The sequence below is a fragment of the Littorina saxatilis genome, linkage group LG5 (assembly GCF_037325665.1).
Source record: "Littorina saxatilis isolate snail1 linkage group LG5, US_GU_Lsax_2.0, whole genome shotgun sequence".
Classification (NCBI taxonomy): Eukaryota; Metazoa; Mollusca; class Gastropoda; order Littorinimorpha; family Littorinidae; genus Littorina; species Littorina saxatilis.
In genome coordinates this window covers 27174417-27193405 of record NC_090249.1, presented here as the reverse complement: position 1 = coordinate 27193405, position 18989 = coordinate 27174417, and the positions used below count along the sequence as shown (strand labels likewise).

Here is an 18989-nt window from a genome sequence, read left to right as displayed (position 1 = left end):
GACCCAGAAGAAGAAGCGGCCTTTCCAGCACTCTCCCTTCTAGAAGAAGACTTAGACGAAGCTAAACTAGCAGTAGGAGAAGTAGTAGCCGAAGCCTGTCTCGAACTAGTCTTAGGCTTGACGCTATCCGCCATGGTAAAGCAAACTCACGAAAAAATATTTCTTCAAGAAAATTTCATAAGTTCACAAACATGCGACAAAATGTCGCCAAAGTTACAAAAACAAGAAATCTCTCACCCAATAACGGCAAGGATGCAGACCCAGCTAGGCGGCAGACCAAGGGGTAGAAGCCAAAGTCAGAAGACCAAGCAACAAGACTGAAAACAGTCGGAGCGTACAGTAAAGCGACCAGTCCTGTTGGGCGCTGAGTTGAGAATGATAAGTTGGCGGCTTATGCGCACGCATACGGAAGGGGCCTCGTTTCCGGGCTGGCTTTGACACCCTTACGGGTCTCTGTCACTCTTTTTTTAGAGGCGCCTTCCTTGTTACCAAGGGGACGCGTACAGCGTTACCAGCACTGAACTAGAGTTAATTGCTATTTGTGAGTTGGGTAAAGGATGTAATTTAATTTTCCATCAGGTCTTAAAAGGGGCAGAATCAGAGTTTGTCATTCTCAGCTTATGGGGGATAGAATGAAGAACGAAGACTAAGTACAATATCAAATAACACTGACTCATGGTGTCCTCAAAATATTGTAAGGGAAAGAGTGGATATTGGGGCAGAATGAAGTGCAAGGGCAGGGCTAATCCTATCTTATGAAGACACTAACATGAGATGTTTCTGCAGGCTGTAAGAAATAGGGCAGGAGAGTTTGTAGTTCTCTACCTTATAAGAGTCAGGCAGAATCAAGAGAAGGGTAGTAGTAATTCAGTTTCAAACTTCAAACTTCAATCCCGACTCGAATGAAGACTAAGACCACAGTTCATTCCTATTCTTCTTCGACTGAAACTCCAACGTACACAAGTGTTGTTTTTTTGCACGAGCAGGTTTTTAAGTGTATGACAGTTTTTACCCCACCATATAGGCAGCCATACGCTGCTTTCGGGGGAACAGTTCATTCAAATTTGAAAACAACACTGACTCAAGATGTTCACACAGCCGTAAGGGATGGGGCAGGCGAGTTTGTTGTCCTCTGCCATGTTATTTAAAAGTAATTGAAGCCTCAAATGACAGTAACACAACATCTTCTTTGTTGGGGTGCGACACAATACAGAGTACGGATAGGGTTCATTCGAACTTGTGTTAAATTATCATAGTGCAATGTGCTATTCATTGATATGTGTTTGATTGCACTGTAAATAATTTTATGTTATTGGTTTTTTCCCAATGATTGTACAGCGCTTTGAGCAGGGTTTAACCCTGGATACATGGCTTTATAAATATTATGCATTATTATCATTATGAACTTCAAACAGCACTGACTCGAGATGCTCCCTCAGTCCGTAAGGGATGGGACGAGAAAGTTTGTCGTTCTCGGCCTTCTTGTTGAGGTGTATCCAGATGCAGGTGGAGGCTAAGGCATGCGTTGCCGAGGCCTTGGTGATGTCTGGCACGGGTATCACCTCCTTGTCATCGTACAGCAGATCATACAGTTTCAGCACCGGCAGGAAGTCTGTGATCTGTATGATAAAGTGTCAATTCTGGATATTAATGAAGCTCTGGCACAGGTATCACCTCCTTGTCATCGTACAGTAGATTGTACCGTTTCAGCACCGACAGGAAGTCTGTGATCTATATGATAAAGTGTCAGTTCTGGATATTAATGAAGCTCTGGCACCGGTATCACCGCCTTGTCATCGTACAGCAGATTGTACAGTTTCAGCACCGGCAGGAAGTCTGTGATCTGTATGATAAAGTGTAATTCTGGTTATTAATGAAGCTCTGATACAAGTATCACTTTATTTTCATCGTACAGCAGATTGTACAGTTTCAGTACCGGCAAGTCTGTGATCTGTATGATAAAGTGTAATTCTGGATATTAATGAAGCTCTGGTACAGGTATCACCTCCTTGTCATCGTACAGCAGATCGTACAGTTTCAGCATTGGCAGGAAGTCTGTGATCTGTATGATAAAGTGTCAATTCTGGATATTAATGAAGCTCTGGCACAGGTATCACCTCCTTGTCATCGTACAGTAGATTGTACAGTTTCAGCACCGACAGGAAGTCTGTGATCTATATGATAAAGTGTCAGTTCTGGATATTAATGAAGCTCTGGCACCGGTATCACCTCCTTGTCATCGTACAGCAGATCGTACAGTTTCAGCACTGGCAGGAAGTCTGTGAACTGTATGATAAAGTGTAATTCTGGATATTAATGAAGCTCTGGTACAGGTATCACCTCCTTGTCATCGTACAGCAGATCTTACAGTTTCAGCACCGGCAAGTCTGTGATTTGTGTTACATGGCCTCAAGACTTCAAACTAAGACTGACAACAATGAAAACTCTTTCAACTTAACTGCAAAGTAATTTAAGTTTTGGTATATCTTTCATACAATATTGACATTCAAATAAATTGATTGTTGGAGATCATTATGGATCTTCTGTGCATTTTTTTTCTTTTAGAAATCATGCGTAAGTCTGAAACAGATAGACTGCTAACACTGCTATGACTTCCTTTTTTCAAGACTTTGCCTTTTCAGATTTTCTGTTCATGACCCCTGTAAACTTATCTCCATTTTAAAACTCCCTCCTCTTTTACAACTTGAATTTCTTGTATTTTTGGAGGTGTTTCAAAAAGGGGGTTCCACCCTCTTCCATTATGAAGTCAACTATGATCTTGTTTCCCTATATCCCTCCCCTCCCCTCCCAATCCAAATCACAACCCCCCCCCCCCCCCATCAACTCTCCAGTCACACATAGTTGAAATAAGACAAGATCACTCACAGGGTTCTTCTGAATACTGCCAGAGATGAACTGAAGTAAAACCCACATCAGGTGATCACGACCTTTGCGTAAATTCTTGCCCTTCAACTGAAATAGAAAAATAATAAAACATGATCATATTACGGATAGCGTCAAGCAAAAAACCGATGTCATTCCGGATCATTGACTGACCCCTCCATGGACGTACCAAACCAAGACTCTATACATGTATTATGAACCCTCAGTATAACTATCGGTGACATTTTCAAAGTCGTTAGACAGAGGTATTAAATAAAATAAAATAAAATTCATTTTATTATCTCAATCTGAGAAATGACATTGGTGCCGCATAACCATGAAGACAAGCGGACGACTAAAACATAACATTAAAATAAATGTATGATTTTTATATAACCAACAGTCTCGATGAATACAAATAATCTTACTGAGAAGATGTAAAAGATTCATTTAAACACACACATACACACGCATGCACTCACACACGCACATACACACATGCACACACACACACACATGCACACACGCACACACACACATGCACACACACACACACATGCACACACGCACACACACACATGCACACACACACACACACACACACATGCACCCACACACACACACACACGCATGCACACACACACGCATGCACACACACACACACACACACAAGGTGCATGCAATGAGAGGACTCCACCCACCTTTTCATAGAGGGCGTGCACCATGTGCGAGAAGGAGGCAAACTGGAAGAGGACGAAGAAGATGAGCTGACTGGACAGGTGCTGCCAGTGAAGCTGACTGGGGTTCACTTCATCCCCGGGGCTCCCCGCGCCCCCGGCGTTGAGGTTCTCGGGTTCTGACTCATAGCGCTCCAGGGCGGCCACCACCAGTTCCACCAGCTGGTTCTCCAGCGCCTCGCAGCGCACCTTGGCCTGGGAAGCAGACTGAGATGCTCAGGTTGAAGCATGAAATACACTCATCGTAGACACATTCAAAATAGGCAAGGCAACAGCTGGACAGAGGCAGAAAGATCAGCCCAGTGCAGAGTGCGATGGAGAAATGTCGTCAATGGACTATGCTCCTCTTGGGGCAAAGGGCCTCAGTAAGTAAGTAAGGAAGTAAGCAAGACAAATTTAAAGCCATGTCTTGATCAAGAATTGTCTGTCGTGTTGCCAATGGCTTGAAAAAAGTTGAATGAAGTGACTCCAAGTTACTTACTTTGTTGGTTTGTTTTGTTGTTTGTTTGCTTTTCACTACTGTGGTACCTGCAATGAAAGAACACCCTTGGGAGCAGCCATAAGGGCCCCTACATTGCAGGTGACCTGTCATGACAGGTATATTTTGGCAGACAACAAAGAGAAAACATATGTCCTTTCTTGGGAGGTGTCTTGTATACTTTTTAAGAATCAAAAAAGCTGCTGCATTTGTGCATAGTTTTCTACTTGAGCATGGAGGCAGGTCATGTTTCTGTGCAGTAGACGCCCCCTTTTAAGGTCCCAAACTTAAGACTTCCCCCTTTTGAGACCTTGGATTTTCTTATGTTCTGTTTATAACCTCTGTAAATGTACCTCCATTTTCACAGTCCCTACTTTGTAAGACCTGATTTTATCAGATTTGTTGGAGGTCTTAAAAGGGGGGTTCCACTGTTCTGTCAGTATGCTCAGTCAAGCTGACCCTGCAGCACTGTATGTATGGCCAGCGAGGGGGAGGGAGGGGGGGGGCAATTATGCAGCATGCAACTCTGTCATGCCAGCAGGGAAAGGGTGAAATCAAAACCTTCTGATTCACCTGAACCGTGAGTTGGAGAACTACACTAAACATCCTGACCCACATACACACACAAGCAAACCCCATGCACTGCAAATAACCATACATTAAACTGCAGGATCTCCTGCCAGCCTGGTGCATGTAGCTGTATTTCTGCTTCAGAGGGTTTAGCAGCTGTCTCTGTTTTGCCATGAAGGTTAGTACGTGTAACATTGTGTATGCACAAAAGCTCCTGACAAGGCGCTTATTATATCTAAAAAAAAAAAAAAAGTGACAATGCTTTAAATAGAGTTGTGCAGACTTGTTGACATCAACTTTTTCTTGCACACCTCAAGTTTGAAGGCTAAAACGGCTGCATGAGAAAGAAAACCATACATGAATGGTACCACCAATTGCAAACCACAACATAATTGTTTCTTGAAAACGTATCAACATCCAAATTAAGCGAAAACATATTTCTGGTCATCAATACAAAAATAAGCTAAAATACTATGCATTTCATGGTCTTTAAACCAACGGATTAGCAGAGAACTGAAGATAACATGAACAAAATTACGAAGTTGAATAACAGGGTCTGATCCACACACACACACACACACACACACACACACACCCCCACACACACACACACACATTTCAGTGTATCACACAGTCCCACAGAGAATAACTACAGCTGTGTCTGTCACATGAGGCCGTTCTGATACAAGAACATCTATCCAAATGTCCTATACTTTCTGTTGCCCTGAGGACTATTCAGCTAATAAATAAATGTATCCCTATCCTAACAATACATCTTCATCACAAGATCAGTTTTTGCTGATCCCGAAGGGTCTAACTGATACCACAGTACCCATGTTATTCTAAAACAGAAACCAAATTTCGTAGCACATATGTAACCCCTTCCATAGGCATAGATGCAGCAATAAATACCTATCCCTCTGTGAACCAAAAGTGTGCATGCACATTCACAAAAATTCATAGACATGCACCAGTGCCCCCCCCCCCAAAAAAAGAACTTTCATGCACAAAAAACTGTAACAAAACAAAGAACAAAGGCACTCAAGTAGGTGCAACACGAAAGACATCCAGAAGATTCCGATTCACTCATTTCTTTCTTTCTTTAACATATTCAGACACTGACAGTGTATGCCAAACATAAAGCAAAACAAAGAAGCGAATGCATGACACCCCCCAAAAGGAACAAGCCAACAAACTAACATACCTCGACATGGCCGAAAGAGAAACATGGCTAAGGGTGCAAGAGAAAATGAGATATGAGTGCTGGGAACACAAACAGAGACTAGATGTTTCAGAAAAGGTAAAAATAATAAATAACAAAAAAGCGCATACAATTAAATACAATCAACAAGGAGAATCAGCAGGAAAAGAAGTAATAGTTAATTACAGAAGGGTGAATGATAAATGCTCAGACAGACATCGCAGAAATAATCTGGAGAAGGTAGAGATGATACTATGCAACAAGCACCAAAAAATAAACACAGAGGAAGTACAGTTTACAGGGAAGACGGTCATCAGTTAACGTCAAAAACAAGGTAAAACGTTTGAGGAACTTTGTGACTAAATACACAGATTATTATTAGAACTGAAACAAAATAATCTAGTTCAATCTACAAGCTTTCAGACCATGTACAAGTACATACAGTGGAATCCTCTCAACTTGCAAGATAAACTCCTCTACAATTTAATCCCCTAAGAGGAATCCTGTTTAAAACAAAAGGGTTTTGCAAACCACACTTTCAACTTTCTTCTTTGACCTTTTCTTTCGGATGAGACGAAAAACCGAGGTCCCTTCGTGTACACTACATTGGGGTGTGCACGTTAAAGATCCCACGATTGACAAAAGGGTCTTTCCTGGCAAAATTGTATGGGCATAGATAAAAATGTCCACCAAAATACCCGTGTGACTTGGCATAATAGGCCGTGAAAAGTAGGATATGCGCCGAAATGGCTGCGATCTGCTGGCCGATGTGAATGTGTGATGTATTGTGTAAAAAAATTCCATCTCACACGGCATAAATAAATCCTTGCGCCTTGAATATGTGCGCAATATAAATTGCATGAAATAAAAAATTTTAAAAAATTAAAAATACCTGCGCTTAGAACTGTACCCACGGAATACGCGCGATATAAGCCTCATATTGATTGATTGATTGATTTTCTGAATGATATCAGCACTTTCATGACACGCTCTCTGGACGGAGTAGTTCGGAGGGTCACAAGCTTTTTTGCTGGGAGGTTCCACAGTAAATACATGCATGTCCTACACACACAGACATGCACACCAGAGACAAGCTCACCTGTTTGTTGAGTCCCAGCATAGTGCAGACGAGCTCCCTGGAGTAGGTCTGCTCCAGTACGTAGCGTAAGAGGCCGTACTGCGGTTCCAGCAGCTCCTGATCGTACGGCAGCGGCCCGCTCAGCTGGAAGCTCAGGGAGGTGGAGTTGAGACGCCACACGTTGCTCACCGCCATGGAGTGACCCACCACCGGCAACAGTCTGCTGCGACCTGGCAACAACAAACTCAAACTGATGACTAATGAGTTGATATGTTGTGACCTGGCAACAAGATGTTCAAACTGAGGAGCTTAGACGAAACATGTTGAACACCACCATGGCGGGATCCACAACAGGCAACAGTCTGCAGCGACCTGGCAACAACAAACTCAAAATGATAAGTTGAGGCACCACACATTCTTCAACACCATGGAGTGACCCACAACTGGCAACAGCCTGCAGCGACCTGGCAACGACAAACTCAAACCAATGACTAATCAGTTGATATGTTGTAATTTGGAAACAAGATGTTCCCACTAACAAGTTGAGGCACCACATGTTTCTCACCGCCATGGAGTGACCCACCACCAGCAACAGTCTGCTGCCATCTGGCAACAAAAATTCCAACTGAAAATGCAAGGTATAGAGCTGAACTACCATAGACTGCAATATATTTCAACTGCAGCAACACATGCAATATCAAACAGTTTTCATTCACAAGCACCTGGGAAATAAATCTCATGTTCCCCATGCAATAAATCCTCGGTTACCATAGTTGCAGGAAGCAGGTTATACATGGATAATCAAAAGCAAACCCAACAGAAACACTCAGGGATTCTTCGGCTCTTTTCATTGGTGTTTCCCCAGACCTAAACAGACGACACGACACTGCTTTGCAAAGTTCCAAAAACGAACTGGCAAACTGGCAAAAGTAAACAAAAAACAAAACTACTTCATGAAAGGTCATAAATTCATCACAAACAAATGAAACCTACCGATATGTTTTGTCTTCTTACAAAGTCATGGAGTGCGTGTATCTGTGTTTCGATACACAGACGTTCGGCGAAACACGAACGTCAAGTTCAAGTCAAACCAATGGACCCCTGACACACAAATTTTGACCCGTGCACAAGACGTTGTATCGATAAACGAAGCGCAAATAAGAAATAATAATAAAAGCAAAGAAAATAGCAACAAGATATGCAAACATCTAACAAAGCCGAGCAAGCAGAATGACAGGTCTAATGAAAAACAAAGAGGCACTGAGTCGGAAACAAGATTGCGATTCTTTCCTTCGCTGCACGACGCAAATCTTCTGTGACCTTTGACCCAACATAGCTTCCACATTCGATCACTAAGCTTAATATTTACAACTGAAAGCCGAGGGGGTGGAATACCAAGATGAACCTACAGAACTGTGCATCCTCAAACCTGACATATTCATCCCAACATTTTATGAACTCAAAAACACAGAAAGTTGCTTTCACACGCCAGCTTTGATTGCCAGTGGTTATCAAAACGGAACTCGTGTGGTTATCAAAACGGAACTCGTGTTTGAAAGCATGGCTCCCTGTGTTGATTGTGCACTTATTTTCTCACTACCAAAATGATGACAAAAACGATGTTTGGTGGTTTGTTGTCAGACCAGCTTTTTTGTCGGTCCTCGGGGGGCATATCGACTTTTGTTTCATATTTATTGACCGCGGCCTTCGGCCTTGGTCAATAAATATGAAACAAAAGACGATATGCTCCCCCTCGGACCGACAAAAAAGCTGGTCTGTCAACAACCCATCAAACATCTTATAATGCCATCAAGCCATTTGAGAAGAAAATATAAAATGAGTGGTAAAAATGTTGGCAGTGGCAAGGTGCCATGACAGAGTCCCAGTGTTCACTTTTAATATCAGGTTTTTTTTTATTCCACAAGATTTGACTGCAGTCTGCCAAGCAACAGGAATTTGACAGATAGCAGACAAACAGCATGAATCTGTCTCTCACACAAGAGACAACGAGATTGTACATACACTTATTCTCACCTGCAATTGAGACAATCTGTGCTGATGGTCGGAAGCTGTTTACCAAGCCATCCAATGTCTTTCCCAGCTGAAACATAGAACTTATTCAGTTACTCAGATTTGACACTTACTCGTGATCACTGTAAAAATTATCCAAAAACAGATGGACTGCTGACGTTCCAAAATTCAGAATTTAATCAAAAGAATTGTAGGTTATTGGAACGTTTGATTATTTACAAAATATAACGTTTTCTTTTGCCAATAATTAAAGATTCCAATAGCGTACAATTCTTGTTTTTTGATTTACAGTGAAGATAAATTAAACCATCAATGTCTCCTCTTAATAGTATGGAGTAAATAAGCCAGACAGGTTGGAGAGATAATCGAGCACATAAACTGCTCCTTGAAAGACTTTATGCGTGGACAATTTTCTGCTTGCTCTCCTGCACACTTTGACTTACCCAGTGAGGCCACTTGCGAGGGTGAGGGAATACTTTTAGCAGCTCATAGATAGCAAAGTAGGCTGGCATCAGGCAGGCGTTACGATCGATCACGTAGCATATTGTCTGAGGAAGAAGAAAAGAATTTCTTTTTTACCAAAGTAAAAACTCAAAGCAAAAGCACCCATAAAATGATGGGGATACAAAGACTTGTTTCCTTTTACAAAAAAGACATAGCGTGTTATATATGCTTGTTCTGAACTAGAATACTGCATTAAAGCTGCAAATATGACTATTTGGTCGCGGCAAATCTCCACAAAATGAGGTTCTGTGACAACAACTGCAGCAGGTCAGAACTATCCAGATGATTTTTCATGTGACAGTTTACTTCCTGCAATCATTAAATAGTTTACAGGCATAGTTTGCTTGCTTGCCATGACAGATTGACTCACTTGTGTGGGAGCCAAGCTTAAGATGTACCCATCTGAAATCAGACTAGTGCCAACACTGAGATTTCAGCTGCTTAATTATCTACACCATGGAAGCAACTAGTAACTACTATAATATTGCAAAATTTCTTCTTCTTCTTCTTCTGCGTTCGTGGGCTGAAACTCCCACGTACACTCGTGGTTTTTGCACGAGTGGAATTGTATGTGTATGACCGTTTTTTACCCCGCCATTTAGGCAGTCATACGCCGTTTTCGGAGGAAGCATGCTGGGTATTTTCGTGTTTCTATAACCCACCGAACTCTGACATGGATTACAGGATCTTTTTCGTGCGCACTTGGTCTTGTGCTTGCGTGTAGACACGGGGGTGTTCGGACACCGAGGAGAGTCTGCACACAAAGTTGACTCTGAGAAATAAATCTCTCGCCGAACGTGGGGACGAACTCACGCTGACAGCGGCCAACTGGATACAAATCCAGCGCGCTACCAACTGAGCTACATCCCCGCCCCATATTGCAAAACAGAACCACAAGCATGTGAAGAGATCACCAGACCTGCCTACCCCCAAAATTACAAGGAGTAATGAGCCCAGCCAAAAAGAGTAATCTGGTGGTAGAAAGAGTAGTTTTTCGTTGTCAAAAGTAACGGCCATCGGTGGGTGTGACTAAACAATGAAAGGAGAACCCAAATAAAGAATATGACACTATCTTCCTGTAGACATCCTCATTTTTCTCCCAACGGAGAAATAGTTGTTCATAAAGTCTTGCAGGACACAAACATTCTTCTGCACACTTTCTGTTCATATTCAGTTGCTTCGCAAAAATAAAATGTCATTGATTCTCTCAAATTGTGAAGTCAATCAAAACGACCCTAGAACACAGCACTGGGAAACTACACTGATTGAAAAGATCTAGGATGACGAAAGCAAAATATGTCATGTGGTCACCCGAATATGACCAACAGTGGTTCCTGCAACGTAAAGCCGAAGGTTCCTGATCTTGATTTCAGGAGGAGCAGACTCTCCAATGTCTCATCCGACAAAGCTCGCAAAGCTCGGCGAGAGCAAAAATACGGATTGGATTTATATCGGGACGAAATGCGAAAAATCGTACTTTCGGTTTCTTAAAAATCGTATTTCCATCGCGGAAAGCGTAGTGGCGTAGTTTGAAATAAAAATCGTAGTAAATTACGCCCAAATCGTAAGGGTAGGCAGGTCTGGATCACCCAAGCAGGCAATCCCCTCTTTTTTCCCTGTTGATGCGTATTGACAGCCAGCCAACCAAAATGACACAGAGCAATTAAGAATTGTTTGCAAAAGAGCTGAGGAGCCAGGAAAGGAATCTGTTTTTATGTCATGCAGACACCTCAGAACCAAACGGTCTCCATCGTACAAGCAGCATGTTGTCTGTTAGACATCCCCAGCATGCTAGGACTCGCTCTTAAATCCAACACGTGAAACCCCTACAGGAGTTATCTCAGTGCTAAGACACCACGCTTCAACAACAGTAATTGCATTTGTTTAATACAGAATGTCTGAATGCTTACGTCACTGATGATTTCAAGCTGTGGCAGGTAGCTGATGGACTTGCTGCCCAGTTTGTCAATATCCTGGCATTTCTCCAGAAATACTTTCAGCATATCCCGTACACCCTGCAAAAAAAAAAAACCACACACACACATTCATTTACGAGTGGACTTTTGGTGCCAAGAAAAGACATGTTGTTAGGCTGCTGGTGTTTGAGTTACGCTCAGCATGTTCATCCCACAAAGATTCTGGTTTATTACTGTAACAGATAAATGTCAGTGTCCCATGTTCTTTAACCCTAAACATGGCACACGCTTGCACAAAAACTGCAGGTGGAAAGTACCGGCTGCATCAAAATATTCATGCATTTTTCTGACTGGATTTCTCTCAGGCAACAGCTTTTAAGAAGGCACAAAGATGGATGTCTGGCGCCACATTATGCAGAGCAAACACTCACCTTGTAATCCACTCCGCCAATGATTCTGCGAATTGTTTTGAAGGTAGCGTTCCAGTGCAAGGGATGGCTGACATCCAGGTTTGTATGAGCCAGAAGCACATCACAGATGTTCCTGAAATATTGTATTCAGATATAACCTTATTACATAAAACTAACTCTACACTATCAACCTAGAGAGTAAGTGCCTTCAAATACAATTTCTCTCTCTACATCTCTCTTTTTTTCTCTCACACACACACAGAGCTTAATTGTGTACAATGGCACTTCAGTGAGTAATAATATTAGTATGCTAATTAATGGATAGGAAGGACTTACAAGGAAATGTGTTAACTCCCACGCATATATCTTTATGCAAGTATGTTATTTCTTACCCTCACACACAACATCATAATTTCTTTGCAGTCTTCTTCTTCATCATTCATGGGTTGGAACTCTCACGGCTTTTACGTGCATGACTGTTTTTGACCCGCCATTTAGGCAGTCATACGCCGCAATCGGGGGATGCATGCTGGGTATTTTTGTGTTCCATAACCCACCGAACTCTGTCATGGATTACAGGATCTTTCCAGCAAGCACTTGGTCTTGTGCTTGCGTGTACACGCAGGGGGATAAGGCACTAGCAAGTCTGCACATAAGTTGACCTGGGAGATCGAAAAAATCTCCCCCATTAACACACCAGACGCGACTGAGATTTGAACCCACAACCTTCCGCTTAGCAGGCGAGTGTCTTATCCAGTAGGCCATTGCGCCGGTCTTTGCATTCACTCTTTGTCATCAATTTTGACAAGAGAGAGTTGCTTACTTGGGTGGGATCGTGTTGCTTTCCACCAGTGACTCCAGGGTGTCACAGAGAACGGTGATGCGACCCTCGCTCCTGGCTTTGTAGATGTTGTCCACAAATGCCTGCAGAGCTATCTCCAACTTGTCTTTGGTTTCCTGTGATAATATGAAAACAGAGAGATGTCAGTTTGTGTGCCACCGATACGCACAAACAACAAGACCAGTATGCACTGCATTCATCAGCCTTTACTCTGCATCCACACATCTTATTTGGTGTATGGCTGGAATTTATTCCAGCTGTTTCAAATTGTCCAATCTAAAAAGAAGCTGAAATACAAGTAACAAACAAAAAATATAAACACTAAAAAGACCATGATTAGTCATGGAAATCCAGCCCTGCCGTATTCCCATGAGACTGATTACTTTTAATTTAACTGTGACATAACCTTTATCAACACTAAATTTGCTAACTTATATGAGTTAAAAACAACCATAATATATTCAGTGTAACAGGTTTTGATTGAAATAAATAAATGTCCAGCATTAATTGCAATTTAGAACAAAGTGTATTCTTCAGCTATCTGATTCAGCAAGTATAGATGCCTTCATTATCGTATTAGCAGCATGTCTGGATGTTTAAGCTTCTTCTTCTTCTTCAGCGTTCCAGAATTTTTCTGGTTACGTGTGAGCTCGTTTGCCCATTTGGGTTCCCCACACTATACTCTAAGAGCATAGTCAGCTCACTCCGCTTTCGTTGAGTAGGCATGCTGGGTATTTTCGTGTTTCCATAACCCACCGAACTCCGACATGGCTTACAGGATCTTTTCCGTGCGCACTTGGTCTTGTGCTTGCGTGTACACACGAAGGGGGTTAAGTCACAAGCAGGTCCGCACATAAGTTGACCTGGGAGATCGGAAAAATCTCCACTCTTAACCCACCAGGCGGCAGCGACCGGGATTCGAACTCACGACCTCCCGATTAGGAGGCCGACGTCTTACCACCAGGCCACTGCGCCCGTCAGATGTTTAAGCATACATAAAGCATACATTTAGTTGCAGATTTTGTTTGTTTGTTTGCTTAACGCCCAGCCAACCACGAAGGGCCATATCAGGGCGGTGCTGCTTTGACATATATAACGTGCGCCACACACAAGACAGAAGTCGCAGCACAGGCTTCATGTCTCACCCAGTCACATTATTCTGACACCGGACCAACCAGTCCTAGCACTAACCCCATAAATTCATAATGCCAGACGCCAGGAGGAGCAGCCACTAGATTGCCAATTTTAAAGTCTTAGGTATGACCCGGCCGGGGTTCGAACCCACGACCTCCCGATCACGGGGCGGACGCCTTACCACTTGGCCAACCGTGCTGGTTTAGTTGCAGATACATAGTCATCATTTTTGTGATTGATGACTGATAATCATCATCATCATCAATTTTACAATCACATCAATATCATTATCAAGCTGACCTTTTGACCCTGAGACGTGGTCATGTCCCCCATTTCAACACATGCTTTGGACTCCTGCAAAGATAAAGTTAACATGTAAATAAATGTGATAAAAACATACCCCATGAAATTAAAATAAAATTTTACAGTTAACAAGAAATGTGCAGCCAAAAGTAACAAAAACGTTAAAAAAAACGTCCATCTGAACATTTCTGAAACAATCACTATGGAAGCAGGGGTCATGCTAACTTAAAAAAAATAATAATAATAAGGCAGACGCAACATGAACAATCGTAGGAAAATATGCCATGGAGCAATATTTTTGCGTACCGACTCTTGCATGATGTTCCAACAATTAACCTTTTGCATAAGATTGTTTTGGGTATACATTTTTCAACACAGGATTAGAATGTTCTATGTACCTTCCTAGATCCAGATTTACTGGTTGAAGACTTTTCTTGTGGAATTTTTTCTGCTTTGCTTTCAGATGAACTTTCGACAATAGAAACAGCTGTACATTGTGTGAGCTGTTTGTTATTTAATTTTATTTTTATTTTTCCAGAGAAACCGAGAGGAAAATTGCTTCGACTGTTTGACTATGAGATGCCAATCGTGCCTAGTACTTTACCTGCTCTGATTTTAACTGTCTTTCTGCCATCTGGGCCAATAAATGGTGAGGTCAGCTGATGTCTGTCCCTTCCTCTGACAAGCCAGTGACTTGTAGTACTTTTGTTTGTGCCAGACCAAATGTACATTAAATGATATGGACCATAATTTTGATTCAGATTCATCGCAACACATCCTGCCTTTGGGCTCTACAGTCCATGTTATTTGTGAGTCAGCCCAAAGGTGCCATGTAAAGAGAAAAATTGCATGAAGCGATATCAACCCATTTAGTCAATCTGTCAGCCTGAAACTAAAAAAAGGTCAACACTGAAAACCCGGATTCAGTCATCATCAAGGATGTAAGGCTTGGCGAGCCAAAACTCAAAAGACCGTTGCTATTTTCGGTTGTAAAACGCCACTCTTTTGGGGGTTCACGTGACTTCATGCCTGAAGGCTTAATCAGTTGTTGCCGTCCAAACTGCAGATCTGCAGAGATCTGTGAATCTTATCCAAGCATTTTCTTTCTACGAGTACGACCCTCGAAGAGTTAAAAGCTGCCTGCCAAGCAGAGGCTTTGACATACAGCAGTCCCTCTCATGAACGGACACCCTTGGGCCATAGCAAAACTGTCCGTACATTGCAGGTGTCCGGTCACGGGAGGGGTGACCACACCACCCCCTCCCCCATACACTCACACAGAGACACACAAACAACAGGATTGAGTCTATGCTAATCACTTCTTGTGGCTACTAAACAATAACAATAAACTCCTAATACTTCTTTAAACGTTCTGTAAAAAGGATGTGTATGAAAAGTCTTGAAAAGAAGAGATAAAATAAATCCTCAAGGAAGTGAACACACTCACCATGCACTGACATACGAAAGCAGCCACACAAACACAGCACAGAGGAGCGTGTGCAGATGCTTTGCAAGAATAAGCTTGAAAACCAGTTTGAATAAATAGCAGCAGATAGAGCTGCATGTCATAATCATGTAATTTATTTGTTTCTTGTCTGGCTTTATTGATTGCATGCCGATCATGTGGCATGGCAGTGACTTTTCACTCTTCAGTCGGAAATACACTGTTCATAACACAGCTCCCACTCTCCCTCACTAATGCCTACCCCAAGCCGTGACAACTGATGCTTGGAAATTGTGTGGAAGAGTACACCTCTCTATTTCTCTCCAATGCTCTTCCTGCTGACATGCGGTGACACCGGACACCCCACAGAGTTTAGCCAGCTAACCCTCCACCCCCCTCCCCCTCCCCTTTCTCTCTCTCACTCCCTCCAGCCATGTACTGTTGGGGCCTGTGGCCAGAGAGGCCAGCTGCACTGTTCACTCAGAGCAAAACCAGTTGACTGTGTCGTAACTTTTGACAAAGCAAGACAACTGAAGGGTTCATAGATTAGGCAACCGACTCACTGGTCAAGGCTGAGGGGAAACAAGAGTATCTTGTCAATGAAAGAGGTTACACACAGACACACGATGGGTACACGTGCACTCAAGTTATCAGTGACTGTCATCACACCATTGCGGCTGTGATCTTTGTACCAAGAGCCGGACTGCTCTGTTATCGATTTTGTTGTGGTGAAAATTTGACGATGGTCTGTCCGTACATTGGAGGTATGACCTGCTGTTGGGACCGAAAATGAGTGTCCGCGTCCACGTTTTGCAGGTGTCCGTTGAAGGGGGGGCAAATATAGAAGGAAAACACTCCGTGCCGAGCAAATGTGTCCGTACATGTCAGGTGTCCGCTCACGCCGGGGGCCGTACATTGCAGGGACTGCTGTAGCTGCCTTTACTCGCTTTAGTCAAAACTTGACTAAAAAAAACCCACTAAATTATGCAAAAAGAAGCACATTAGTTGGATGATTAAAACTAAAAGAACATGTGAGCGAATTTTCAAATTCACCAAACACATGTAAATCGTTCAAGACGATTCCTGTAGATGTAAAAAGTTCTCACCTCTGCAAGTTTGATAAACAGGTTTTTGACTTTTGTCACATTGGTCTGTTTGTTGAAGACCATAAGAGGGCTGTTGTGGTCCACAGTCGGGCAAAAGGCTTCTTCCATGGCATGATTACGCTGGGAAAAAAAGAAAAAAGTATGTGTCATGCCTCATGGTTTGGCCAAGTTAACAAACATTCAAAAAGCAGAAATGTATATATATATATATGTGTGTTGAATTGGAGTATGTGCAATCTGATGCAGGTAGATACTTTTGGCTTCCTGCCTATGCTGAGCTCTTCATTTCAACCTGTGTGGCAGAGTAAAGCGAGCCAAGACATCGAGGCAAGCTTGTCAAGGCAAGGCAAAGCAACAGCATGCTGCTGACTGGCAACAAACTACTAACTCTGATGTGTATGTTACAGTGGGATTAGCTTAATATGATATCCTTTTCTTTTGGAAATATACTCATTGGAGTTTACAATTCATTGCCGTCATGATTGCTGACCCTCAGCGATTGCTGACAACATTGGTCACATGCGTTTAGGAAAACACATGTCACATGATCATGTGCTTAGCGATTATTGCCAGTGAAAGAAAAGGGTATCATATCGAGCGCACACTGCATAACAATTAACAATTACATACACTCGAGCCTGAGACTCAGTGAGAGTGAGAGTTAGCTGTTCGTCCCTGGCCGTGGCATGTCTAAAGCCTCGGTCATACAGGCGACTCAGTCGTTGCGATTCAGTCTTGCGATTCAGTCTTTGGCCGATCGCACATCACATCGTAGGCCATTGACCCGTCACACGATGAACGATAGACGAACGACTGGCGAACGATAACTCCACGCGAGCGGGGCGGAAGTGACGTGTCATAGTAAACACGGCAAACGCGCTTTGCGAGAGCAGACGCTAAATGTTCAAACGTCGCTCTACCTTTCTGAAAAATTCCTTTCAGCATTACGCCTTTGCAAGAAATAAAGTTCCCAGACAGCTGCAATTAATGTTTTCCGACCGCTGTACACGTCTAAAACGTCTCCTTTATATCTGAATAAAAAACTGTTCTTCCAAAAAGTTTTGAATCGACGAAGAGACGCTGTACGCCACTGTCCGCCATTATTTCACGTCACGGCGTCACGGCCGCAGCAACGCGTTCTGATTGGCTCTGTTGGCCCTGCCCCTGCGATTGACCGACGACTGGATCGCAGGAATAGAACATGTTCTAAACCTCAAAGCTACAAGGGAATCGCATGAGACTGAGTCGCAGACTTGTCGTAGCTGTTTTCTACGACTGAGTCGGCTGTGTGACAGGGTAAATCGCGCGACTCAGTCGCATGTGTGACAGCCCTCTAAGCCTGTTAGCAGCATGCTCATGCTGTTGTTTCACCTCATTTTGAAAAGCTTGCCTCGATGTCTGGGCCACTGTGACATTTTTAACATTCCTTCAAGTCAGACTACAGTTCGTCTAGTTGTGAAAGTGATAGCAGCCAGCTGTCATTATGTTTCCACAGGAGAATTGACGAAGACTCGAGGACAGAGTTGCATCAAACTGAAACAAGGGGTTCCTTACCAGAATCTCATCAAGCACGTCTTGGACGCGTTGTTCAATGGTCTTCTGGCTCATTTTCAATCTTGATCTTTTACTCTCATCAGCAACGTTCAGCACATATTACATTTCAAAAGAGTTAGTAAATGCGATAGCGAATAAGAAACAACACAGAAACAGCGTTTGATTGTTGTTTGCAGACCGCCGACCGGAGGAAGTTGACAAGAAAACCGGAAGTAAGGATTATGGCTATAACGTTCCCTTAAAATATTAGCCGTAGCTGGAGAACCGGCGAGTCGGTTACGGAGCCACCAGGCTCGAGAACCGGCGAGTCGACTCGGATTTCGGAGCACCCAGGCTCGAGAATCGGTCGCTCTCGACAAAGCTAGATCGAGTCACTCTGCAAGCTCTCAAAATAAAGGTTCCCTCCCCCCCCTCCCCCCCCCCTCCGAGACTGAACCGAGGCGGCAGTGGGAGCCGCCGCTCACGGTCCGTAACGCCGTCGGACTCCGTCGGTTCTCGACTGAGAATCAAGTCTTAGATCATGAAAATACAACGTTAACAGGTCAGTGATGCAAGTACCAAAGAACTAACTACCAGTTTCGGCGGCACAGTATTTTATCAACGCCGAGTGAAAGCCCAACCTTTGTCGATAAAAAAGACTCGATAAGTGAATGTCAGTCCTTGTCACGCGACGGTCTCAGTCATCAGCCGTCTTCTGGGGTGTTATGCACTGCCATGACTATGGAATCAGTGTCAGTGACTACCCACCGGCCCCACCCCCTCCCTCCTTTAGTAATTGACACTGTCCTAGGTTGTTTTT

At 43.1% G+C, this 18989-nt stretch overlaps 1 protein-coding gene across 2 annotated transcripts in view; it reads right to left on the bottom strand.

The window, feature by feature from the left end:
* LOC138966731 (mediator of RNA polymerase II transcription subunit 23-like) overlaps positions 1–18386 on the bottom strand; it is a 57085-nt gene extending 38699 nt beyond the window's left edge. The window contains exons 1-13 of one of the 2 annotated variants that reach the window (XM_070339055.1): positions 18191–18386; positions 16637–16756; positions 14084–14137; positions 12632–12765; positions 11830–11941; positions 11393–11497; positions 9422–9526; positions 8982–9048; positions 6969–7177; positions 5873–5899; positions 3585–3815; positions 2887–2973; positions 1423–1619 (exon numbers count right to left, since the gene is read on the bottom strand). In XM_070339055.1, the coding sequence (XP_070195156.1) occupies positions 1423–1619; positions 2887–2973; positions 3585–3815; positions 5873–5899; positions 6969–7177; positions 8982–9048; positions 9422–9526; positions 11393–11497; positions 11830–11941; positions 12632–12765; positions 14084–14137; positions 16637–16756; positions 18191–18244 (1502 nt within the window). In that variant the 5' untranslated portion in view covers positions 18245–18386. The remainder of the gene's footprint in view (positions 1–1422; positions 1620–2886; positions 2974–3584; positions 3816–5872; positions 5900–6968; positions 7178–8981; positions 9049–9421; positions 9527–11392; positions 11498–11829; positions 11942–12631; positions 12766–14083; positions 14138–16636; positions 16757–18190) is intronic. The other variant, XM_070339056.1, reaches the window with a different exon arrangement.
* Between the last annotated feature and the right edge of the window lie 603 nt (positions 18387–18989).